A 25,331-nucleotide genomic window follows, 5' to 3' on the forward strand; every position below is an offset into this window, starting at 1 on the left:
GTGCCTGAGCTGAATATATTGTAAAAAACTTAACCAAAATTAGGAAAGGTATTAAAAAACCCCAAACCACAACAGGTATACAGAAATCAATAGCCTGTCAGACTTCAGGAGAAATATGAGGCCAGTGCTGATAAAGCCCCTGGAAAAATGCTATTAAGATATGATCAAGCTTAGAAAATTAGGAATTTTTCTTAGTGCAGCTGCAGGAGATAACAGCAAGAGATTAGTTAGAATGGGAGAACTGGGGATCACTACGTTTAAATTTGATAAAAATGGTGCTGCTAAGCTAGTTAGAAAGAGGGCTCTTTTTGGTTGGTTGCTTAGGTTTCTTTCCAGACTTGGCCTTCTGAGTTGTTTGGCTACTTCTGTGTGCCCCACCCACTGGCAAGGAACTCGGAGTTCTGTCTGCATGGAAAGCAAATGCTGCAAGTGAACTGGGGAACAGGAAGATCAGTAAGTGGGAAATAAGCGATCAGATGTGAGGCTTGGTGAAACTTTGCAATGAAGTGAGAAGAATTTGGTTTTACATTCTTTTTCTCTTTTCCTTTTTCTCTCTTTCTTTCCTCTTCCTGTTGTAGGGGTTATTTTGGGGGGGGGGGTGTGTGTTTTCTCTCTGTTGACAAACCTTCTAAAATCAAAATATTACAAGGAACAGATTCGGTCAGTAAAGTTAAGGGGTAAGAGAACCTGATAAAACACATGACTCCAAAACAGGAATTCTGAGCGCTTGTAAGCCAGAAGCTTTGACATACAAGTCCTGTGCAAGAAACTTACTTACAGAGTTAAGTAGTTTTACACTGACTGCTTTCTGAGGTGTGTTTCTTGAAGGAGGCTACTGTAAAGGAGGCAGTAGCAGTGCCTTTACCACTGTCAGCCTGACAGGTAGGAGGCTGCTGTCCAGGGAACAAGCAATGAAGTTTAGAAGATTGCTCTGCTTTTTAAAATTTAACTACAGAGTTTAGGCTATATATTATATCTGGGGAGTCTGGCTCCTTATTATTTAGGAATTCTTCTTTATATCAGTACCTTCTTGGAAGCTGTTGGGTAGTGGAACTCAAGGTTTGCTGAGAAAGCTAATCGCATAGTTTAGATCAAGGGCAGTGGTTGAAAAGGGATGTTTTAGGGTCAAAGTAAGGGAAAAAAGAGATGGAAGACCTCGTAGCTTAACAAGGCATGTTTGTTGTTTTTCTGAAGTGGGCCTAAAATAACAAGGGTTTGGGTTTATTCTTTGTATAGGATGTTATGAAAATGTAGGATTAAAAATGCCTTTTTGGTATTGTTAAATTGGGCACTACTGGACCACAGTCTGCAGTCACTAACAGTGCAGTAACCCAGCCTGCCATGCTTCTTGCTGCTTAACAGAAAGCTGTCGCCCTGAACAATGGGTTTCCAGGCTTACTGTGGGCAGGGCATGCAAATAAAAATAGGCATTACAATTTCTTAGTGGGGCCCCTGTGTTCTAAAATTCAGGCAAGTTGTGCTGAGTTGTTTCATTTTGCCTTGGTTTGCACTGACCCAGACAGAGGCAGACCGAAGCCAGCTGAAGGACACCATAAAAATGCTAACAAAACCCCTGCCAGACCTGGAACCAGACGTTCTGGATAGTTTCCTCCTCTGAGTAATAGCCCTGTAGTGGGTCACTGCCTCTGCTCCAAGACTGGGAGAGACCACAGACAGGGCAGGGCAGGGTTGAGCCAAGAGGCTTAGGTAGGGGCACCTGCAGTGAGGAGCATGGTGGTAGCAGCTGGTGCCCTAATCACAGTCTGGGGGGGGGGGGCCGGGGGGATGTGTTGTGTTTTATGTTGTCTCTAAACCTGGAAGGACAGCACGCTACCTCAGGTTGAAATGAGTGAGGGTGGACGTGCTGTTCAAAGAGGGAGAGTTTCTCCATGCCCTTTTGAGCTGCTGGAAGAAGAAACAGTTCTTCCCTGTTAGCTCACACTCCAAATGTTAGATGCATAAATAAAAGACTGGCTGTGTACTCTCCTATCAGTTTTGAGATCTTCTCTCCCCTCTCCATTTAGGAGCATAGGATTTTTTAGTTATTTTTCCATATTTCCATTCCTTTTGATGGACGTGTGTGCACTTGGTGAAGTCTCAGATCAGATTTCAGGACTGACTTTTGTTTCTCATTGCTTTCTCCCTAAGAGAAAAAATGCTGTTAATAACAAACAACTAAGTATTCACATGTGTGTGTGCTTAGAATGGGGGCTTTTGTCTGCAGACTTTGGGGTGTAAGAATTTGTAGAATAGTAACTGCTGTATTGATTCCAATGTAAAAAATACAAAATTGTTTTTCATTTTAGTTTGAATTCAGAGTTTCCTTGTATTTTGCCTTTTGTCTGCATGGGCAGAGTAACTTGTGCATTACTGTCTGTAATTTGTTCTCCTGCCAACTAGTGTATTTTAATTTCATAGAATCACAGAATCGTTAGGGTTGGAAAGGACCTTAAGATCACCAAGTTCCAACCCCCCTGCCATGGGCAGGGACACCTCACACTAAACCATGCCACCCAAGGCTCTGTCCAACCTGGCCCTGAACACTGCCAGGGATGGAGCATTCACAACTTCCTTGGGCAACCCATTCCAGTGCCTCGCCACCCTTACAGTAAAGAACTTCTTCCTTAGATCCAGTCTAAACTTCCCCTGTTTCAGTTTGAACCCATTACCCCTTGTCCTGTCACTGCAGTCCCTGATGAAGAGTCCCTCTCCAGCATCCTTGTAGCCCCCTTCAGACACTGGAAGCTGCCCTGAGGTCTCCACGCAGCTTCTCTTCTCCAGGCTGAACAGCCCCAACTTCCTCAGCCTGTCTCCATACGGGAGGTGCTGCAGCCCCTGATCATCCTCGTGGCCTCCTCTGGACTTGTTCCAACAGTTCCATGTCCTTTTTATGTTGAGGACACCAGAACTGCACACAGTGCTCCAGGTGAGGTCTCACGAGAGCAGAGCAGAGGGGCAGGATCACCTCCTTCGCCCTGCTGGTCACGCTCCCTTTGGATGCAGCCCAGGATACGGTTGCTTTCTGGGCTGTGAGCGCACACTGAAGCCGGCTCATGTTAAGTTTCTCATCGACCGATTTTGACAGTTTAGCAAAAGCCCCATGGAAGTACACAAATGGAACCCCATTAAAGATGAAATGCTCTTTCTGTTGTCAGGGTTGGTAGTGGTTTGTGGCAACTGCGTGCTATAATTCTGCGTTCCGACAGTTTCTTTTGCACAAAGAGCAGAAGGCAGCGTGCAAAACCGGCTAGAATCCGAAAAGGCCTTGGTTAAAACCGGTGCTTCTCAAGATCCGCTCCTTACATTTTGAGGCTTACCTAACCGCTGTGTTTCTGTACGGGTTTGATGCTGTGACAATGAGATGACAGCTCCTGAAGAACTGACAGGGTCTAACAGCGAAAGTCTTGCGCAACTCAGGCAGGTTCAGAGTGAAGGGCAGGCAGAGGAGCCCTACAGCAGCTTTTCCTGCGTTTGGGAATTCGCACAAGGGTTGGGGGCTTGAGCATCCGCAGAAGGAGGAGGTTTTTACTAGCTTTAAAGACCAGACAGCTTAGGACGCAGTGTCTTAGGAAAAGCTCTCTTGTCATCTCTTCCAGCACCTCACAGATCTCACGCGGGGACCCTGCATGGCTGAGGAAGTGTTGAAAGGACGTCGCAGTAGTATGTTCCAGGAGTGAACCCTGTGAGATGGGTGGAAGAAAGGAGCCTCTGCCCTGTTCCAGCAGTTTTACTTCATAGATGCCGTGCGGTTTATTGACATTCCCACAAATGAGTGCCCGGAAGGAGTGCTTTTATTGATGATAGAGTTTTCAACGTCTTTGTGTGTATCAACACTGGAGGTTGCAGGCATGTTAGTAAATGGGTTGGTGTAAATATGGGCTGCTGCCAGAAAGGGAGGTGTCTCAGCTGCCTTTCCTCATTCACCACCAGCCCTGGCTTTCTTTTCAGGCTGGGTTTCAATTCAGATGGGGTGACAAACGCACGCAGCTTAGACGAAGGCAAATCTGTCCTTTTTGCCACAGCAGCTGCTGCTCAGAGCAGAGTGACTATGGAGCTTAAGGCTTTGCAGCAGAGGAACAGTCACTTACCAGGTGCTGCTACAAGTCCTGACCCAGGGCCCTTTTCAGGACAAAGCAACAGGCTGAAAGGGCAGCACGATAAAATACAGCTGAGTGTTCTCTATAGCAAACCATGACCTTTTATAGTGGCTCCAGGTGGAAGTGTTATGTAGTAAGTCCTGTCCAATAGCTGGCGAGGGGTCATCATCTAGTAATGAAGTCAATGTGTGTACTTTGCTTTAAGTGGGGCTTTGCTTCCAACTTGTATCAGCTGCAAAATTTACCGGTAATGGCAAGGAAATGAGCATGAAGTTCAGACTGGTCACACCGAAACACTGTCGTCGCAGCGTCTCTCTGCAGCAGTGCAGAAAAACTCCTATCACCAGCAGGAGCTGTAGTCTGCAGTGCAGAGAAAGCCTGAAAGAGGTAGGAGATAAAGGAGGCATCTTCCACGTGCAATGTTACAGGTCAGATGTGAACCCCAGGCTAGCTAAAATCTTACTTTTGACGTGGAGCTTGTAGGGTTCAGCATGATGCTCTGAAACATTAGATAGTCAGAGCCAGGGCCACACAGTGCGACATGGACTGCTGGAAAACACACAGCTTTTCCTTCTTGCTCTGTGTCCCTTTGCTCCTGCTTGTGTGTATTTGCTGATTCAGACTAAAATCTTCTCTAAAGGCCTTAAAGTTCATGTACTGTGTGCAGGCTGCCTCCGAGTCGTAGCTATTCCTGCAGAGCTGGGCAGAAGCGAAGATCTCATGTGTGCATCTTGCCCTCTGGCACAGAGGAATAATGGAACAGTCTTCCAGAGCCCAGATTTATCAGACTCTCGCCCTTATGGTTGTGTAAGTTTGTGTCAAAGGTTCCAGTGTTACTGGGGCAATTGGCAGTGTTTAAGATCTCCTCAGGTTTGGCCCGCACCGCTGAAGCCAGGGGGAACTAAATAACCAGGGCTCCTCCCTGTGCAGTTGTTGGGGACAGGTTTAGACCTGTCAAGGTGCAAATGAGTGCTGCCATGGGACTTTTCAAGGTCCACCGGCATTTCAGGGAGACTTGGTGGCTTTTTTGCAGCTTCGGGTGCTTGACTTTTGTCTCCTACCCTGCCTCTGGCAGAAAAGCTGGGGCTGGCTGATGCACAGTTTGTGACTGGTTTAAAAGCAGCTTCCATGGCACAGCTACTTCATGTGCCTGGCAGCAGGGCTGGGCCATGCCGGCATTTTAGGAGTCATGGAATTGTGGAATCCCAGACTGGTTTGAATTAGAAGGGACCTTAAAGCTCCTCCAGTTCCAACCCCTGCCACGGGCAGGGACACCTTCCACTAGAGCAGCTTGCTCCAAGCCCCTGTGTCCAACCTGGCCTTGAACACTGCCAGGGATGGGGCAGCCACAGCTTCTCTGGGCACCCTGTGCCAGCGCCTCAGCACCCTCCCAGGGAAGAGCTTCTGCCTAAGAGCTCAGCTCAGTCTCCCCTCGGGCAGGTTCAAGCCATTCCCAATGTCCTGTCCCTACAGGCCCTTGTCCCGAGCCCCTCTCCAGGTGTTTTGCTGGACCCCTTAAGGTATTGCATGGCTGGACCATGCCAGAGTTCTGTGGGAGCAGCGCTAAGGCTTCAGAAGCCCCAGTGACACCGAGCATCGTCTTCACCATGCTCCGTTTGCTGGTTTTGTGGGAAATGGCTTTTCCCAGGTGAAACATGCTCGCATCTTAATGCATCCTGAGCTGCGGAGCCCGACGGTGCCGCACTGCATGAGGCGTTGCAGTGGGTGAATGCCAGCGCCAGCCAGGAAACCTGCCGTTGTGTCAACAAGCGGTGAGTATTTTCCACTCATTGATAGATCGTTAAGGGGAAAAGAACAAAGTTGTTTGATCCTTGATTGGGAAACCGTCCTAAATCGAGTGTTTCAACGACTTTACGGCCGGTCAGAGGTTAGGTGTAAATAGTTCATCGCCCCGCTTCCGCTGTTAATCAGTTGGGCCACATGATAGCAAGGGGATCATCACAGGAAGGTGGGGAACACCTGCCGGCGCTGGAAGTGGAGCCCCCCGGTGCTCCGCGGCCGAGAGCTGCGGCCGCGGGTTGGTGAGGAGGGGTTTTAAAGCGCTCCGGGCGCCTCACCCGCTTCGGGACTGGGGTCGAGGGCGCCCGCATCCCGCCGGGCGCCCGCATCCCGCCGGGCGCCCGCATCCCGCCGGGCGCCCGCATCCCGCCGGGCGCCCGCATCCCGCCGGGCGCCCGCATCCCGCCGGGCGCCCGCATCCCGCCGGGCGCCCGCATCCCGCCGGGCGCCCGCATCCCGCCGGGCGCCCGCATCCCGCCGGGCGCCCGCATCCCGCCGCTCCAAGGCGCTTCCCCCGGGGCTGCAGCCGCGAGCGGTGCCGAGGAGGGCTCCGTGTGCCCCGCGGGCGGCTCGGCCCGGCCGGGCTGCCCTTAAGCGAGGGTCTTGCTGTGCTGCTCCGCGCCGCGCCCAGACGGTGGCGCTGTGACACCGGCGTTGCGGCTCGGCGGCGGCCGGCAGGGGGCGGTGCGGCGCGGCGCGGTGCGCGGGAGGCGGCGCGGGGCCGGTGCCGCGCAGCCGAGCCGGTCCCGGCGGGGCCATGAGGCGCGCGGGGCGGGCGGGCAGCGGCGCGGCACAGCCCTGAGCGGAGCCTCCGCGCCGCGCTCCCGCAGCGCGACTATGGCCGGGGGACGGCGGGGGCTGGTGGCGCCGCAGAACACCTTCCTGGAGAACATCGTGCGCAGGTCTAACGGTGAGCGCGCAGCGGCGCGGAGCAGCACGCTCTGCCCCGCTTTACCGGGGAAACGGGGGGGGGGGGGGTGCGCGGAGCCGCGGCCGCCCCCTCCGAAGGGGCGCACCCGGGTGCCGGTGCCGAGCGCCCCGGGCCGCGCAGCGCGGCTCCCGCCGCAGGTGCGCCCGCGCGGAGGGGCCGGGGCAGCGGCGGCGCCTGCCGGGCTCGGGCGGAGGGGTCCGGCGCTCGGCGGCGGCCGAGGTGGTCTCTGGGAAGGGGAGCCGGGCGCGGGGGGCCCGGCCGGGCTGGTGCCGAGCGAGGGGAGACCTCGTGGCGGGGGCCGAGGGCAGAGCCGAGCCGCCTCTGTCCGTTCGCGCTTCCCTGCGCGCTGCAGCCGGGTCTCCCTCGGCAAACGCGGGGTGGAAAACGCCTCGAATTTCACAATTGCGCGCAAAGGCGCGTTCATGCGCTCCGGATTCTTTCACTTCGGGAGTTACCAAAAGCCGCTCCCTCGGTACGCGTGCGAGCGTCGGTGCATGCGGTCAAACCGAGGCGTGCGCCTCGCCTTTCAGAGCGCTGAGCCCAAGTTCTGCCTTTTCTGGTGCTCCCGTTGACTTCAGTGGGGTCACTGGAGGGATTAAGAACTTGTGGTGCGGTAGAGAAGGTGCGGGATCGAGCTCCGGTTGAAGGGGAGGGAATCGGCTGCAAACGGAGTCGGTTTATTATGCTAAGGGAAAGGGCTGAAAACTCGGATTATCCAAAGACTGCTTTTCAGCTGTGTGCTCTTTCAAGTGAAGCGTTATTGGAGGCACAGGCTCTGCTCAGACCCTGTTTTGACATCAGATTGTGGGGCTCTTTCGTGAAGTTGCTGCTCCCTGCAACTTTGCTGTAGGAGGGAAGGGGTTGGCAGATGCATTCCTGAACAGGTCCTTGCTGTTCCTACAGTCAGTCTTGCCCTTTTTTCCTGACACGTGAAGCCTTACGTTCCATCACCTGCAGGCTGCTGCTCTAATCTCCCAGCACCAGTTAGCCAAGGCTCTTTGCAAAACTGCCTCCACTTTGTAGATTATTTTCTTCATTAAAACCCAATTTTCTCTGTGGCCTTTGAGTGCCAGCAGCTTGATGCAATAAATCAGTCCAGGTTTGCGGGGGGGGGGGGGGGGGGGTGGAAATCATGCAGCAGCAGCTAAGCTCTGCTTCTCCCTCTCTTCCCCCGTTATTAAGAAGGTGTCAGAGCAGAGCGTGGTGCTAGACAGCGGAGGGAAGACGACAGCACTCCACCTCGGAATGCTCGGCCAGTCCGGAGGGCTGTGATCAACACAAGTTTTAGATTGAGCTCGTGCGCTTCAGGCATGTTGGGAGAGGCTCGGGGATGTGACTCGGGTCTAGAAGCCCATTGCTGCTGTAATGTGCCTTCTAGTTTTTGCTGGACCCCGTCCAGCTTCGCTGTGAATGCGATGCCGTCACAGACGGGCGCTGTATGAATCGGTTCTAACGTGGGACCATCGCAGCCTCCTCTAACCCCGGTGTCTGTCAGCAGACGGGGAGCGTCTCCTTCGTCTCCTGGCAGGCTCAGCTGTGCTGGCAGCATGGACACACGCCGGTTCCTTGTTGCCCGTCTCGCCTTGGCATGCCTCCTTGGCCTTGGAGATGCTTTGGGATGCCCACAGGATGAGTGCTTAAAAGGGCCCATAAAGCTTGTGGTTTGGTTGGCCCCCCTTTCTCGGTTTCGGTTGACTGGGTAGTACCGTGACCCGCGATGAAACTGCTTAGGCCGTTTGGGATTTGCCAAATAAACCTCGAGCTTGTTGTCAAGCTGTATTTGCTGGCACCTGTGAGCAGGTTAAGTAGTGCCAACAGATACTGGGTTGGTACAGGTACAGGAATGCTCCTAATTTGGGGAGAGTTCCCTTGGAAAGGAGAGGAGTTCGGTCACCAAACAGAAATAGGTACTGAAGAAGTGCTTCACTTAAAGGTACTTGGGTAGGGCAGGCACCCACAGTCACTGGTGAGCCGAGGAAAACATGATCATGGGTTATAGTCTGGGGCACGTGTGTTAACTCGGTGAAAGATGCCCTGTAGTGGCATCGTAGTAATTGGCATGCAAGCTCTTTTGGAAGCACCGCTTGAAGGACAGCACTAGTTATGCTGGTGTTTAACCAGACTTTAACAAGGAGTTCCTTGGGCAGCCTTTCATGTTAGGTGTGTGTCTGGGAAGCTGGTGCACGCTCAATGGCTAAAGGTAACAGCAGTGTACGTAGGCATGTGAGTTCAGGGGTTTCCCTTAGGGTTGGTGTTCTGCTCAGGTTTATGTCACACCATCGGTGGTGAGGCTTGCCTCAAACTCTTCTGGTCTGAATCATATTTAGAGTTCTCGGGGAGGAGAGCTGCTTCTTAGCTTGCAAATCAGCCGAGGCAGGTGCTCGTGCCGCAGGTGTTCACACACCACGTAATCGAAGCTCTCAGTGCCATGGGTTGGTGGTGGCCTTGGCAGAGCTGGGGAACGGTGGGACCTGATGATCTTAAAGGGCTTTTCCAGCGTGGTTGATTCCATGCACTAAATGCCAGCCAGAAGAGCTATGCCAGGGTTGGAAGCAGCACAGTGTTCCTTCAGTACACTGTGGGGTCAAGAAGGGATTGAGAACTTCTGAGCCCACCCTGGGATGGGATGGCTTACAGTAGCGCACGCAGGAAGGAATGCATTAGGTGCCAGGTACCTCGAGCTGTGGACCTCATCTGGTCCTCTGTGATCTCACAAGAGGACCTTTTGGATGAAGTGTGAACTTAAGGCTCTTTCCTCTTTGAAACGCGGGACACAGTAATCCTGCTTGTCTCGTTCCTCGTGTTTAAAAGCCGTGTTTCTATCCTGGCCATGTAGGGCTAGAAAACTAAACGTTGCATGTAGTACTTGGTTGGCAGGGATTTGTTTGAAGCACTGAAATATTTAAAGACCAGAACACCCACTGGGACAGAAAATGAGCCCTGTGCTGTAAAACAGTGCAGTGGGTAAAGAATCACTAGCCCCCGATGGTTACTGCTAATGTGATATTCGTGTTTTTCTTGGGTAATGTAATACACCCACAGTATACAAGCACTGTAACAGTTACAGTCTTGGTTGATGGCCAGGGCGCCTGGTTGAAATGGGGCAGTGTATTCCAGGGAATGTGGATTCTTTGGGATATTCCAGTGCTTTATCAATAACCGGAGGCCCGAGTTACTTGCCAGTGTTTGTAAATGGCAGCTGGACTCTGCAGCCCTTGGTCACGGAGGTACGTGGAATTGCGTGCGTGCAGGGATGGCAAAAGCAAGCCCTGTGTTTACGTGGTGTTGGAATTGCCTTGGAAGTTACAGGTGCTTCTCTGATTTATGGACAAAGCCAGGAGGTTGAAAGAAGGGGAGGTTGGAGGGCGTAAGGCTTGTGTGAATTCAGCTCTGCTCTTACTAAATCTGCTGGGAACACAGTGAGGAGGCATCGGGTATGAAAGCAAACCTGCACCCTTTGATGGAGAATGCAGTGAGTTCCCTGTAGAGAGCAAGAAAAAGCACCTTTGGACCCCGATCCTGAGAATAACAGACATTTCCGTGGTTTATTGCGTTACATCAGAGACTATAAAGTCCCAGCACAATAAACATTCTCCAACATGGGCATGCGAACCCTGTACCATTGCCTCAGACCTGGAGGAGAAATAAGCTTTAGTATGAACAGCTCTCAAACTGAAAAACCTGCTTTTGTGTTGAGCCAGAGGGAAACGCAGAGGAAACTAAAAGAGAATGAAGACCTAACCCCATCCCTGGCAGTGTTCAAGGCCAGGTTGGACGCAGGGGCTTGGAGCATCCTCCTCTAGTGTGAGGTGTCCCTGCCCGTGGCAGGGGTTGGAACTGGATGAGCTTTAAGGTCCTTTCCAACCCAAACCGTTGTACATTGGTAGGGAACACGGATGAGCGCAACAAGCTCTCCTTTGAATGTGGTGTGCCAAGGGTAGGCAGGTCCTGAGCATCGCTGGGTTGCCTCGTACTACTGCAGCACTTTTGGTAGATAGCATTAGTCATCAAGAAAGTGGTTTTTATACTGAGAACAGGACTGTTGTTGTTGAAATTAGCAGGGTTTTGGGGTGGAATATACTCTTCTGTTTCCTTTTGATAGAATGTGTGTGGTTGCTTGAAAGTTCATAGATTTCCATAATTTTCAGTGAATCTTCAAGAAACACTGGATGAAATTCATTATTTGCAGAGGATCAGCTCAGAATCCCTATGCTGCAGGTGAATGACAGTGTGATCTAGTGAGGTTCTCCTGGACGGGGAAACGCATTTGAGTGCCCGGAAAGGACAAAGCTAACCGTGCCCAGGGAAGGGCGATATTGAGGTATTCCCGAGGAGGTGCAGTGTATGGGTTAAGCTATCCTAGTTCTTCAAGCTCCCAATGGGCTGACCTGGAAGGCTGCAGCAGGTCTGCAGGAGGTTTTCTGTTCCATGCTGCCAGTCTCATCCAGCCTCTGGACTTCAGTGGGTTAATTTCAGCACAAAGCTCCCCCAAAGTAATGGAATGGAGGGGTCTGGGCTGTAGCATGCTTCCCTTCCCCTGCGTAGAAGGCTCTTTGCCAGAGTCACAGCTTGCAAAAAGTGCATGGAAAACTGCTGGATCAGTAGTGAGATGGTGCTATAGCGTAGAGTGCCTCTAGCTGAAGGCAGCTCTTTCTCTTGCCATAACTATGGCTCGCCCTATGCAAGGCAAAGCAAATGCTATCCTCCGCAAATCTGGCATCCGTTGGTTGAACCTAGGTCTGTACCCCGGTTCTATCTAATTGGGCAAGACCCAGGTTATGAGGTTCTGCAAAAAGCACTTTTGGCTGAGTAAATCTGTGAGGGTAAGTCTGTTGGCACTGATTAAAACAGGACATTTAGCCCTGAAAGCAGCAGAGCTTCAGAAGCCACAAGGAGGCAGCTTGAAGGTGCTGTGTCAAGGTCATCTTCCCAAACTGAGAATGGAACAAGGGAAAGGGTTTTGTTTCTTCCTGATCTTCCTTTTCTGAGTTAACAGCAGCTGTGGAGATGCCTTCGTTTTTATGCAGTTGATGAGTACATCAAAATATTTTCTTGCTGTTAACTTTTTTTGGTCATTATTGCTTGAGTTGAATATAAAAGGGTTTTTTGCTGGCTTTTACGAGGCCAGAAGCTTCTCGTTTTGTGTGAGCATCTTTATGCGTTCAGAACTGTGCGACCCGATTCCCTTACAATGATTTTTATAGATAGCAAGTAAAATAAGAAGTACAACACAAAGGCGATGGAGAATGTGCTTCGGAATTAACGTTCTGAAAGCTCAAGAAGCAGTACTGTGATCATTCATCCTATCAGTCCATTTCTGCATTAAATCCTAGAACAAGGCTGTAAAACAGATCGTAATGAAACCCATTCATTGGAGAATTTGTTAATGCATTTTCGTATCTCATACAGCGAGCAGCGAGTTAGGTCTTGGCCAGTGCTTTTAAGGCTTTTGATGGCTGTAGCTCTAATCAGTAAATCAGACTGTTTCTTGAAACTGGGGGAAGCCCCATGCCATCAGTGCAAGTAAACCGTGCTTTTTCTTGTAAGATCAGGTGGGAGGGGGGAAGCTGACCGGTTATATGGTGAGGTCTCACTGCTAAACAGGATTTTCACCCTTTACTAAGGACCACGCGCTGCGTGACTCTTGCAGCCAATGAACAGCTTAATGCCTCATGCTAACGTCACATTTGCCTCAATTTCCTCTTACAAAAGCAATTTCTCAGCATAGACAGTGCTTCAGGGATAGACCAAGAATGACGCCGTGCACAACGTACGTGAGACGGCTTCAGTGCGCTTCCAGTTTCAGCTCTTCTTGCTCCATTGGGCACTAATTTGTTTTACCTTGGAGAAAATGCAGCTAATTCTGAAGCTTTTCCAGCCCTTCGTGTTGGAGGGATGTGCTCTGGTCAATTCCATCTCCTCTCATGGCGCAGGCCTGCTGTGAAATGCTTGTTCTAACAATGCGAAGGCCAAACGTTGAGGTGGAACCAGTAGTTTTTATCCGTACCGTTGCCTGAAATCAGCATTCATGTTCTGCAGTGATTCAAACTGAGTCACTGGAAGTTGTTGTTTTAGTTGGTGTCTCTTTTGTTATTTGTGGTGAGCATGATGAAATCCATACTTTAATAGCTCTTCTCAGCCTGTACTTGCACTGTGCGCTGGAGTACACACGGCAGCATAAGTCGTGTTTGAGTAAGGCAAGAAGTGCCTGCAGTTAGTGCCTTGGGAGCTTTGAAATCCTTTTTTGTTTCTCCAAAACAGATAGTTACATAAAACTTTGGTAAACCGTGTCAGCCCAAATGAACCTATCCATGGGGGTTTGTAACACATTGTTTCATAGCAGCCTTCCAGTATCTGAAGGGGGCCTATAGGGATGCTGGGGAGGGACTCTTCATTAGGGACTGGAGTGACAGGACAAGGGGTAACGGGTTCAAACTGAAAGAGGGGAAGTTTAGATTGGATCTAAGGAGGAAATTCTTTCCTGTTAGGGTGGTGAGGCACTGGAATGGGTTGCCCAGGGAGGTTGTGAATGCTCCATCCCTGGCAGCGTTCAGGGCCAGGTTGGACGAGGCCTTGGGTGACATGGTTTGGTGTGAGGTGTCCCTGCCCATGGCAGGGGGGTTGGAACTGGATGATCTTAAGGTCCTTTCCAGCCCTAACTATTCTATGATTCATATTTGGGTGAGCCTACAGCTTCAAATAGTTTGGCCTCTATGTTGAGGATGTCCAGTTTTGAGGCCGCTATGTCATTATTCTATAGAGAACTCAAGTCGTTCAATGGGGTATTTAAACACTGATGCACTCCCACTCTAGGCATGAGTACAAGGAGCTGCTGAGTGGATGTGGGTATCTGTGTAACACTGTTGACTTTTACAGGAGAATGTGGGTGGAAGGGCGGAATTTTGTCGGATGACTTTTATTCTACCATCCAAATAGACTTTCAGTTCTCTGAGCAGCTCTGTGCTTGCTTTGAATACAGTCACAGCACTTCTGTTGGGATGAAAGTTTGGTTGGTGTCTTTCCTCCCTTAATGCGAGCCTTGAATCCGGTATATGTGAAGAAAGGATTGAATAGGTACTTGAAATTCAGTTTGATTTATTGTCCTCATTTAGGGCCCTATTTTGATCTCGGGAGCTACATCTGAACGGTGTAATCAGTGTGACTAACTGCTTCTGTTTAACTGTTTCCAAAGCTGAGATTAAACATGAGCAATAGTTCATAGATACCTGGCTTCTGCAAAGCGCTAAAGCAAAAGCGTGATGGGAGCTGTGCAACTGCAGCAGCTTTGGCGGGCCTGCTTGGAAACAACAGGCTATTTCCATGCCTTGTGTTCCTGACCAGAACTGAAACCGTCTCTTTTCCCCCCTGTATCCAAATGATGCTACTTGTGATGCAGAGTCACAAGTTTGTAAATACCAGATTTGTTTATAAACTCATCTGTCCCTTGTACTCAAATACAGTCTTTAATCATATGGCAGTTGCACGAGATTTTTGCCTGCCTTACGTTTCTCATACTGCGTAGTTACTTCATGTTTCTCATGCTGCAGAGGTGCTCATAAAGCACCTCTGGTGCTTTATGCCCAGCTAAGGAGCAGTAGCTAAGGAGGCTGTATCCCCCGCTCCTATCCACAGTGACCACAGCTGGGGTAAGAAACCCATTTACTAAGCATTTAGTTCTGCTGTAGTAGTGGTTTGTGCTTTGTAGTGCCAGAGATCTAGGTTTGCTCCACTGAAGATTCATGGAGGAGCTTGAGACGTGATACAAAGACATACTGGTGTGAGTAACGAGGGTGATGTCCTCACCCAGCGTGATGAAGGCTGTGCTCTGGGATGAGAAGGGCAGTTTCTGTTCTGATGGAGACTGGTGGTGAGGAGCAGGTGTTTCTACCATGTGAGCCCAAAAGAACATATCTGTAGGGATTTACAATACCTTGTTTTGTATTTGAGTGAGGCTACAGCTTAAAGTAGTTTGGTCTCGATCTTAAGGATGTACAATTTTAATGGCAAGGATGCACAGACTTATTCTCCTTTCACTGAGAGGGGAATAAATTAGGAGCAGATCCTTTGAGTTTTGTGTTTGTGTGATGACTGTGGGGAAAATACGTATATATTCAGATTACGTTTGTGCACTGCGCCAACGTGAGCACGCCTGGGGCTTTGACAGACCCATGTACGTATCTGAAAGCAGAGTGGGCGCCAGCCTTGGTTAGAAGCAGAGGCTTCCTCTTGGTCACCCCTGTGTGCTTCCTTTGTGCAGGCAGCAATGTGGGAATGGGTCAGGCAGCATGCTGGGCTCTGACCTGCGCCACTGTGTCCCAGAAGAGGGGCCAGGGAAGCCCCCTTACAGGAGGGGCTGGGATGCTGTGGGGGTGTATGTGCAGCAGTGCGGGACAGCGGGAGGCAGGCAGCCTTTCAGGGACCTGCTCCATGGCCTTGCAAGGAGGTGACGTCTTCTCAGTCAGCCGGTCCTGATGAGATGCTGCTTGTCCTCGGGCGTGTTAGGGGCTTGAGCTAAGGGGCACTTTTGGTTTAACAAAGCACTCTATCTAATAACCAGACGCAGTAGATAGGGTAATTTCGGTGCAGCGAGGTGTCCTGTCACTGTTGTTACAGGATCCCTGTTATTTGGAAAGGCATTTTATGATTCTTCTGTGATGGTGTGCTCTGTCAGTGGAGGAAAGCATTGGTTTCAGCGACTGAGCAAGATCCATCCTTGCATTTTGGAAGGAGTTAAAATGTTTTTTTCCCTCGTTGCTTTAAAGCAGCTGTGTCTCGTTTAAAGCGCTAATCCAAAGCTGGTCTGACCTTTGGGTGCGTAAAGGCTGGCATGAAGATACGCTGCAGTGAGCAGAGCTCACCTGAGGAAAACTCAAGCTAGGAAATAGGAAGCGAGGCGTTCCACAGGGTCACCGGCGCTCCAGGCTGGAGCTCATCATGGAAGGTTACCCTGCGCATGCAAGTCGTTGTGCCACTTTTGAGGCGCAGCAGCTCTTACTTGGGTTTCTGCAGCACGATGTGCTCTGTGCTCCTGCATGTTTCTGTTCCTCCCCATGTTCTTGCTCAGACTGGGCCAAATGCAGCGCAAGGTCTTCTGCATGAGCCCACCCAGCCCAGTTCCTAGCTCAGTTCTTCTTGGAGCTGATAGGGAGGGCCAGGGATGCTTACAGCTTCTCCTTGGGCAAGGCAATACCGCTGACCCATTTGACACTGGGATAGGGATTGATTTCCTGGGAGGGGAGTCCTTTGAGTCCTTTCAAAGAGGTGCCTCCAGTTACTTAACGGTCTGAGTACTGCAGCTATCACATGTCTCTGAAGAGAATTTAGCAGTGGCTTTCTTCACGGTCCTTTCCTGGCCTTGCTGATCCAGTTGTGAGTCCCCAAGAGGCTCTTCCCTGCGATGCTCAAAGAGGTCACTAGAGCATCCCTCGTGCTGCTCATGCAACAAAGCCACAGCTGTTTCCTGGCCTCTGGGACCCTGTGTCCCTGCAGATGGAGAGGCAGCATTGGCCTCAGTGGATGCTATTTAGTATTTTCTTACGTTAGGAGCAATTGTTTTAACAGATTATGAGCTGTCTTCAAGCGGCCCGCTGTCAGGGACGTCAGTGCAATTGAATGTAAATGATAACAATGAGAACAGCCCTTGTACCTCGGGTTATCTGTCAGAATAAACTAGGCAGGGGAGTTGTAAGCGAAAGTCTTTATTTTCTGCTGCGTCTTGCCGGTGTTCACGCTGGCAAAACACCATTGTTGGAGACATCCTTGCTGAAGAAATACAGGTGTGTTCTCCACGTAGGCACCCAACCACTGTTGTGTCCTTGTTTTGCCTTCAAAGAGATCTGGGAAGAGGAGCGGGTAACTGGAGAGACATTCCTGTTTGCCTCCAAAGAACTGGTTTTGCAGGTGCTGGGGCTCCGACTCCATGGGATGTTGGGAAGTTTGGAAACCATCAGTGCAGATTGTCTCTCCCTTTGCAGCAAAAGCGGGAGCAGAGGAACTGATCTTCCTGAGCCTGGGGACCTAATAGGCAAGCTGACAGAGGCTGGTGGGTTGGAAACCTCTTTCCCGGCCTGGAATGCAGGGCGCCTTTTTGGCAACGTGGAGCTGGAACAGCAAGCCCAAAGATGAGTGAGGCTGGCGGTGTTGGCTCCTGGGAATGGGCCAGGTTGGACACAGGGGCTTGGAGCAAGCTGCTCTAGTGGAAGGTGTCCTGCCCGTGGCAGAGGGCTGGGAGTGGATAAGCTTTAAGGTCCTTTCCAACCCAAAGCAGTCTGATTCTATGAGCTCTTCAAGGAGCTCTTGAGGCAGTGGAGAGAAGGGAAAGTTATCTTTTGAGACGGGGAGATGGTGAGAAGAAACGTGTGCCTGAAATAGCGCGGTTTGGATCGGCCCTGACCTCATGTTTGTATTTGCATGCTTTCTTGTCTGTTTTTTTTGTACTTCCTGATGCCAGTGTAAAAATATCCCAACCAGCACGGTGCAAGGCAGTGTTTGCCACTCAAAAGCACTCGCTTTAGCAGTGAGAAATGGCTGGGCTTACTTATTCACAGGAAGGGGTAAAAGGCACGTACTGCTTTTGGCACGGAGTGCGTCAACCAAGCAAAACCCGCAGTATTTCAGAGAGGCCGTGGCACTCAAAGCAGTGAAAACATCCCAAAGTTACACTCCTGGTGTATAGCGTTCTAAAGAGTGCGTAAAGATACACTCAATCATGCTGATGGGATTGCGCAATGGGTTTAGATAGCTACCGGAATGTTTTGCTTAAACCCACTTGAAGCTTGCAGCGGGACAAAGGGTTTTGAAAGGAGAAGTTAAAATAAGCAAAGCTCCTTGCAATGACCAAGTAAAATGCCGTGTTTGTGTCTCTTGGTTGCAGGAAGCTTTAACGATGGCTGTGTTGGAGCACTTGGGGGTAGCTCCTAGAAAGTAAAGGCTTTCCATGACTCGATCTCATGCAGCCTCGTAGCTTTTCTTTCAAAGCCAATGGAGTCTTTGCAGCTGTGAAAGGAGCCACCGTCTCCTCCTGCTTACCAGCGCCCGAGCAGCAGCACTGCTGTCTGTTTTGGCACAGGTCTAGTTAGTTCACAGGAGCCAAAGCAGCAGAGAAAAGCAAGCTCTGGGTCCCACAGTGGGTACGTCCATGCTTTGAATGAGACAGCAATCAGACGTTCAAACTGAGTGTCGTGGTGGGTCAGCGCTTGGGGCACAGGGGAACAGCGTGGTGCATCTGTCCTCGGTTGGGGTGAATTTTACCTGCTTAGCAGTCCTCGGTTTCGTTTGTACAAACCCATCCTCTTGAGCTTTGCGCGAGTAATTAATACACTTAAACCAGGGAATAATCCTGTTGGATGCGGTGGGAATAGCATGTGGGAGAAACTGTTCAGGGCCTGAAGCTATGGGGAATGGGCTCTGAAATGAGTAGTTCCTCTAATGCAGCCATAGCCTTGTCTAATGTCTCACTGCTGTGCTCTCTCAAACAGACACCAATTTTGTCTTGGGCAATGCCCAGATAGTGGATTGGCCCATCGTCTACAGCAATGATGGATTTTGCAAGCTGTCGGGATACCACAGAGCAGAAGTTATGCAAAAAAGCAGCACCTGCAGGTATTTGAGAAGAGATTTATTTGCTGGTGAATATCTTGCAGTGTTGGGCTTGTTGCTCGAGGAGAAAAGTAATCTGCTTATTCCAGTCTTGTCTTTTATGTCCTGGGGCTGCAGCTGTCAAATACGCTTTCCAGGTGAAACAAAACCAAAGAAGGGCTATTTCTGCACAGGTTCTTTTCACGCTGTGAAGTGTCTTTGTCTGCTGTCTGACTTGAGTCTCCTGCTTCATTTGCAGTTTTATGTACGGAGAGCTGACAGACAAGGACACAATCGACAAGGTCCGGCAAACATTTGAGAACTATGAGATGAACTCCTTTGAAATCCTGATGTACAAAAAGAACAGTAAGTACTCGATTGGTTTGTTCGTTAATATCGCTGTGTAAAGTTGTTGTAAATGAGAGCGTCGACTGCAAGGGCAGGTCTGTCAGTCTGCAGGACCCTGCTTTGGCTAGGGCTAAGTATGCCCCGGTTGTACCAGTTGATCTGGTAGAGACGAGAGAGGAATGAGAGCATTAGGGGTGAAAGTCACTCAGGGAGGCAGACGAAGCCGTCTTGATTTGTTCTGACGTTTAGTGCAGTTTGTGTGAGATGCTTTAAGACAGCACTCAAGACTCCGTCAGCAGTGATAACGCACAAGCTTCGTTTCCCTTACAGGCAACACGCTTCTTCAGTGTTTTAAAGTTTGATGTAGCATAGCTAGCATTTAGGTACAGTTCTGGAATAAAAAGAGCCCATCTTTTGTTGTAGAAGCTGCACAACTTCTGATGTTTTCAGATGAAACTGTCTCTTCTTGGGGACTAAAAAATCCCTTCACTGGGATATGATTTATTTCCTGTGAATTTCACTCTGTAACTGCACGTGTCAGCAGATGAAAGAGATACTGAGGAACATTGAGGTGCTGGAGCGGGGCCAGAGAAGGGCACCAGAGCTGGTGCAGGGCCTGGAGCACAAGTGTGATGGGGAACGGCTGAGGGACCTGGGGTAAGGGCTGGACTGGATGAGCTTAAAGGGCTTTTCCAACCTGGTTGATTGTATGAACTAACTGCCCAAATCTTGTTGCCCCATCTAGTGTGCACTGTGTCATGGCACAGTTATGTTCATCTACTTAATGTCACCTGAAGTGTAAATACACTGAAGTCTTCAGCCTGACTGAATGTTAAGTTGAAAGGGTGTATTCTGTAGCTTAGTTTGCCCTTAATTTTGCCTTCTAATCATGGACCGGTAGTGTCGGAGTCCAGGGGAGGATGTCTTGCAGAAGCATCCAGCTAGCAGCTCCTTCCCATTGCAGCTGTGATGACCGATTTGATCAGTTCTGCATTTGTGGGCATGGGGAGCTTTAACCACAAACCATAACGTAAAGTGCTATGATACAGTATGTGACAGTCAACCTCATTGCTGTTTTGTTGCCTGTTAGAAAGGCCCGTTTTCTGCAGAAAGGTTTTCCAGCCTATGATGTGGGAAGCATGGGTATTTGCGTTGAATGACCAGCAAGTACTGATGGAGTTTGAGGGAACCACAGCCCCTTCACAAAACCTGGAAGATAATACTCACGTGTGCTATTGCTGATGTGCGGATCTGTGCTTCATCTCTCTTCTAGTCTTTTTATTCTCCTTTTAGCCTCAAAGCCTCATGACCTCTGACACAGTGCCAATGCTTAGGGCTCTTCTGCAGCACAGCGCTGCTGGTCCAACTCATTTGAAAAGCTCTGTTTGCAATGGGAATGGCTTTACTTTGTGCTTCTTCCCTTCTCCTGTTACCTGCCTCGAGGGTTTACCTGTTTCTTAAAGCTGGTTTCTGTTCCTGGCTCGGTTTGTGGCCGTGGGGACCACGTGCAGCTCACATCTATGCATCCAAAGTCAAGTCAATAAGCTGCGGGCAGGAGATCTAGCAGGGTCTGGAACTCTCTCTTAGGTACCAGTGATTTGGCACCGAGAGGCTATGCAGTTACTCTTGTGTCATTGCTGCAGCATATGGCCTGTGGTCCAGCCCGGGGCCTCTCCGTCTTCCATGCAGAGTTAAAGCAAGGTAACTGTGGAGTGAGGAATGTTCCCTGCCCTGCTGTGCACCTCCCTGAGGAGAGGTGGCCCGGAGCAGAGTCCAGCTGTGCTGTGTGACAGGCCCAAAAGTGGTGCTGCCATGGTTCTGCTGTGTGCACAGAGGGTCACGGGCATGGGAAGCGAAAGCAAGCTCTGTGCTATCCCAGGTTTAACAAAACACCGTGCTCTTCGTGGTTGTTGTTGGATGAGGAGCTTTGGAGGCACGTTAACTACCGTTACAGAGCCTGGTCCCACCGGAGCTCTACCAAAAGGGCTGGATCAAAGCTTTCTCTCAGCATCAGGCACATCACAGAGAGCCACCGTCGTGTTTATCCCTCTGGGATGTGGTCTTGCCTTTGTGAGCACCTTACGTGTGCCTGCAGCTGCGGCAGTATGGGCAAGGAACATGGTTCATTTTAACCTGCCCTCCGTTTGAAGGGTTTGGAAGGGACATCTTTTTTCCTGCTCTTTGTTTCTGATTTTTCCGTCTCTCTGTTCTTCCCTCACTTTATTTTTCTTCTTCAGATTGGTCACCATATTAGACAGGAAGTAGGTTTTTGTTGTTCTTTACCTGTCCATTTAGCAGCCATGCTAAATAGCAGGTTTTTCTGTCATTGTTCTGTTGTTCAAGAGGTACATTCTCCACAGCCTGACTTCTTGGGGTACTTCTGGCTCTTTAGCAGCACAGTCTCTGTCCTTTCGGGCAGAAAAAAGGAAAACAAAGCAGGAGTTTCAAGTTACCTATGATTTTGCTAGGGCAGGTCAATCTTCATCTGGTATCTTCATGAGCAGCAGTCATCTCTCTCTCCGAGTGACGAGTATGGCCTGATTTTACACTAGACATGTCAACAATAGATCAAGATATTTAATAGTGCTACTAGAAGTGATGGGCTGCTTTATTTTAACACAGCACTCTGCATGGTGGTGACTCAGTGCTAGTGTTTGTTTGATTGTTTGTTGGAGCCCGAGTGTGATGGGGAATGGCTGAGGGACCTGGGGGGTTCAGTCTGGAGAAGAGAAGGCTCAGGGGGGACCTGATGGCTCCCTACAAGTGCCTGCCAGGAGGATGGAGCCAGGAGGGGCTGGGCTCTGCTCCCAAGGAACAAGGGATGGGACAAGAGGAAACGGCCTCAAGCTGCCCCAGGGCAGGTTTAGATGGAGCTGAGGAACAATTCCTGCCCCAGAGGGTGCTCAGGCATTGGAACAGGCTGCCCAGGTCAGGGCTGCAGTCACCGTCCCTGCAAGTGTTCACACAGCGTGGAGACGGGGCCTCAGTGCCATGGGTTAGGGGTGGCCTTGGCAGAGCTGGGGAACGGTTGGACTGGGTGAGCTTAAAGGGCTTTTCCAGCCTGGTTGAGTCAATGATTCTGTAAGAATACCCCATCCAGATGTTGCTAGGTACATCAGTGGAGTTATGGTGACGACCAAGGGAGGATGTGGCCTGATGCATTAGAAAATAGTTTGTATCTAGTCCTAGTCTGATGCATCTTAAACATCCACTTTCCAATGAGACTTTGAAAGCCTTTTGTTAGGTTTTCACACGTTATGGTCAGCCTCATGAAGTGGAATGGCTGAGTGGATTAAACGTGGACTTCCAGTGCCTAGTTTTCCATCTGCAGCTGAGGTTTGGGTTACAGGCAGTGCAGAAGCAAGCTGCTTCTAGATGCACTTGCTTCCATCGCTGCTGAAGTAAATTCTGTAAGAATATAAGTTGCTTGCTTCTGTCTGCCCATTTGAAATCCAACCCCTTTTCTGTGCAATACTTGATCTGCTTCAGTGAGAGAACACCTGAAGTGGGATGAACTCTTCAAAACTCACATGCATGGAGTTACAAAGAGTCTTCGGGTGTCCCCCGTGTGAGCAAAGACGTGCCCATTGCTTACAGTAAGCTGCAGTGCAGTGACACCTTATTTTCCTTTCTTTTTCCTTTCCTCTGAGGTTTCCTGCAGGCGAGGGCAGTGGACTAGCAGCAGCCAAAGGCCTGGCTGTGGGTAATGGTTTTGCACACTGCAAAGTGGTTTGAATAAGCAGTAGTTCTTCTCTGAGTACATATATTGTGGTGAGAGTCCCAAAGGCTGGGCTTCACTTCCCTCTTTTACTGGGTGCTGTATTAGAAGGCTTTTAGATGTAAGAGGATGGCAGACAAGCTCAAAATAGTTATTTGGCAGATCTGCTTGCACTCATCTTTGGGGCCAGTGCTTTCTACAGAAATTAAAAGCCAGACAAACAACCCCATCCTAATTTATAGAGAGGAAGATTTCCCTTCAGGGCAGTAGACCTACGATTGCCCACCTCTAGGGACAGTTTATCATAACTTACTCCTTAAAACCAATAGCAAAGCCAGGTTGGATGGGGCTTGGGGCAGGCTGCTCTCGTGGAGAGTGTCTCTGCCTGTGGCAGGGGGTTGGAACTGGATGATCATTGGGTTCCCTTCCAACCCAAAGCATTCTGATTCGATGAAAACCCTTTAAAATCATTTGTATTTGTGTATGCTGTGCTTCTAGCGTCTCCAGATGGGGATCTTTGTTAAACCAAATGGTTGCAGGAAAGAATGAGGGTGTTGGAGTAAAAAGTGGCATGTATCTTCCTGGGCCTCCTATTGAAATCTGGCTCCATATTTGTCCAGCAGCGTGCATGCCTGCATCTCCTCTTCTGTGAAATCCATCTGCAGGAGCTCAGCTACCTTCAGCAAGGTCAAATCTAAGTACTTTGGTTCATTAAACTGATAATGCCCATCGATCTTGTCAGCTTCAAATGTGTTGGCAAGGAAGACCTGCTCCCATCTCCTTGAGCATGCACGGAACAGTAAGGCTTCCCAGTGGTAATACTTGAATATTTTATCTAGGGGTAAATGCAGAAATTCCCTGTGTCTTCCCCTTCTTCATGCTTGCTTTCTGTTCTTCAGAGAACTCGGAATCAGGTAAACCCTATCCACAGTGCTACGGTACAAGGGGGTGTGATGAACCTTTTCCTGCTGTGTTGTTTCAGTGTCAGAGGATGACCCCTGTGCATATAGCAGTTCCACCTTTGGGTGCTGGAATTGATTTTCCTTATCTTAGCGTGAAAAGATGTGACCTTTAAAAGCATTAGCTGTCAGAGCAGAGCAGCACCAGATGTGGAAGACATGAAGGCAGCAGCTTTAAAAGTGCTGGAAATGTATGTTAAGGTCCATTAATACTGGCTCAGGGTGGCGAGCTACATCCTGAGGTGGGGTGCTCTCACTCAGTACACTCTCTCTGTACTAGAAGGTGGAGTCTAGAGGAAGATTTGTGCTCTTTGTCTTGCCTGGTCAAAAATCCCCAGCTCCTCTATGCCTCCAGGTAAAATCTGGGTGGGCAGAGTGGCTTGCCTAGCTCTTTCTGATCCCACCTCATCAGCTGGTTTGCTGCTGTCGCACTGGACACACTATGGGGTCTGTGTGGGATAGGGATGAGCAATCTCACACAGAGTAGCTGGCCATAAGTGGAACCCCCCCAAAGAGGGGACTGTAACAGCCAGCTGTGCTGTTCATAGAGCTGAAGTCTTGCTGCCTGCCTTGCTGCATGTAGGAATTGTTGGAGACACAGGACACGCTTTTGTCCTTTTCATTTCCATCCTGCTTGGCTGCGTAGCTTCAGGGCAATACCTGTCGGAAGACTCATTTGGTGGAGACATTATCAAGTGATGCGGTGGCAACTTGCCCCGTTGAGGAAGGGAAGTAAGGAGATGTCAGCTGAGTTGTCAAAACAGGGTTTTTTCATTGTATTTAGAAGTGAATTTTGGTTTACTTTGTGGAAAGAGGAGTTGTACGTTGCAGGTTTCTTTAAGCAACGTGGGTTTTGTAGCTGTGAACAGCAGCTGACTTCTTGGGTTAAATGGTTCAAGGTATGGCAAAAGAGCCTATTCAGAGCGCGAGTTTGATTTTCATTATAGCTTATTGTTGCCTCACAGGAGGGAAAAATGAAGCAGAGATCATCAGTATGATCAGGGGGAGGAGCCAGAACAGGTCTTTAACATCTTGTTCCCTGAGAGTTTCTGAAGTACCTCAGCCAAAGTTAAATGGGAGGTTAAATGCTGGTGTCACTCTTCGGCAGGGAGCTCAGCAGAGCACTTTTGAAACACACAGGGCTGGAAAAGCAGAGAGGGAAGAGACTGTGGTGTTTGTGTCACAGGTGGGAAGTCACGAGGGGACGTTTACCCTGTGTTAGTCTGGAGAAGACTTGGGACCTGAATCACAGCTCTTAAAATGCTCTTGCCTTTAAGGCAGAATGGGAAGTACTGTGCTCGGGCCAGTGAAGACTGTGAGGAGTTGTCCCCGTTCATTCTGGAATTAGTTACGTACCTTTGGTACCACAGGACAGGCTGCTCCTACCGCTGCTGTCAGGAGTTTGTTGGGGATCTTTATTTCTTCGCAGTTCACACTGTTTCTCTGCCAGTTTTGAAGTGACATTCCCGTTCCTAGCGGGATTGGTCCCAGGCCATTAGACAGACTCTGGATTACTTCACTGTTGGTTCCAGATCTGACAGAAGCCAACGTGGCTCACGAGGGTTTACTTCTTTGTTTGTGCACTGGCATTCTCATTGGACTTCACCAGTGAGAGAGCTTGCCAGGACTGAGCACAAAATGTAAATGGAAGTAGATGTATTGTTGGAAACACTGCTAAACAGTTTCCACACGGCTGGGCATCAGTGCAGACTGGGGGCATGTGGGGATGTTACCCTTGTTCTGCTGTGAGAGCTCTAAAACACGCTGCAGTTTCACTGCCTGAATCTCAAGATCACCTTCCTCATGAAAATGGCCTTGTTTGTGCCTCTTGCCAGTGGTGATGGTCCGGCTGAGCAGGGCCATCCGCTCTGACACCAAGAGGATGAGGGCTGCCTGTAGGA

General features: G+C 49.9%; 1 protein-coding gene across 3 annotated transcripts in view; it reads left to right on the forward strand.

Annotated features, from left to right (window-relative positions):
- The first annotated feature begins 6,637 nt into the window (after nucleotides 1–6,637).
- KCNH1 (potassium voltage-gated channel subfamily H member 1) overlaps nucleotides 6,638–25,331 on the forward strand; it is a 176,674-nt gene continuing 157,980 nt past the window's right edge. For all 3 annotated transcript variants that reach the window (XM_061475214.1, XM_061475215.1, XM_061475216.1), the window contains exons 1-3: nucleotides 6,638–6,807; nucleotides 18,306–18,429; nucleotides 18,665–18,771. In XM_061475214.1, the coding sequence (XP_061331198.1) occupies nucleotides 6,735–6,807; nucleotides 18,306–18,429; nucleotides 18,665–18,771 (304 nt within the window). In that variant the 5' untranslated portion in view covers nucleotides 6,638–6,734. The remainder of the gene's footprint in view (nucleotides 6,808–18,305; nucleotides 18,430–18,664; nucleotides 18,772–25,331) is intronic.

The sequence above is a fragment of the Pezoporus flaviventris genome, unplaced genomic scaffold (assembly GCF_033815535.1).
Source record: "Pezoporus flaviventris isolate CSIRO_AGI_PZ_B2104156 unplaced genomic scaffold, CSIRO_AGI_Pfla_v1 ptg000083l, whole genome shotgun sequence".
Lineage (NCBI taxonomy): Eukaryota > Metazoa > Chordata > Aves > Psittaciformes > Psittacidae > Pezoporus > Pezoporus flaviventris.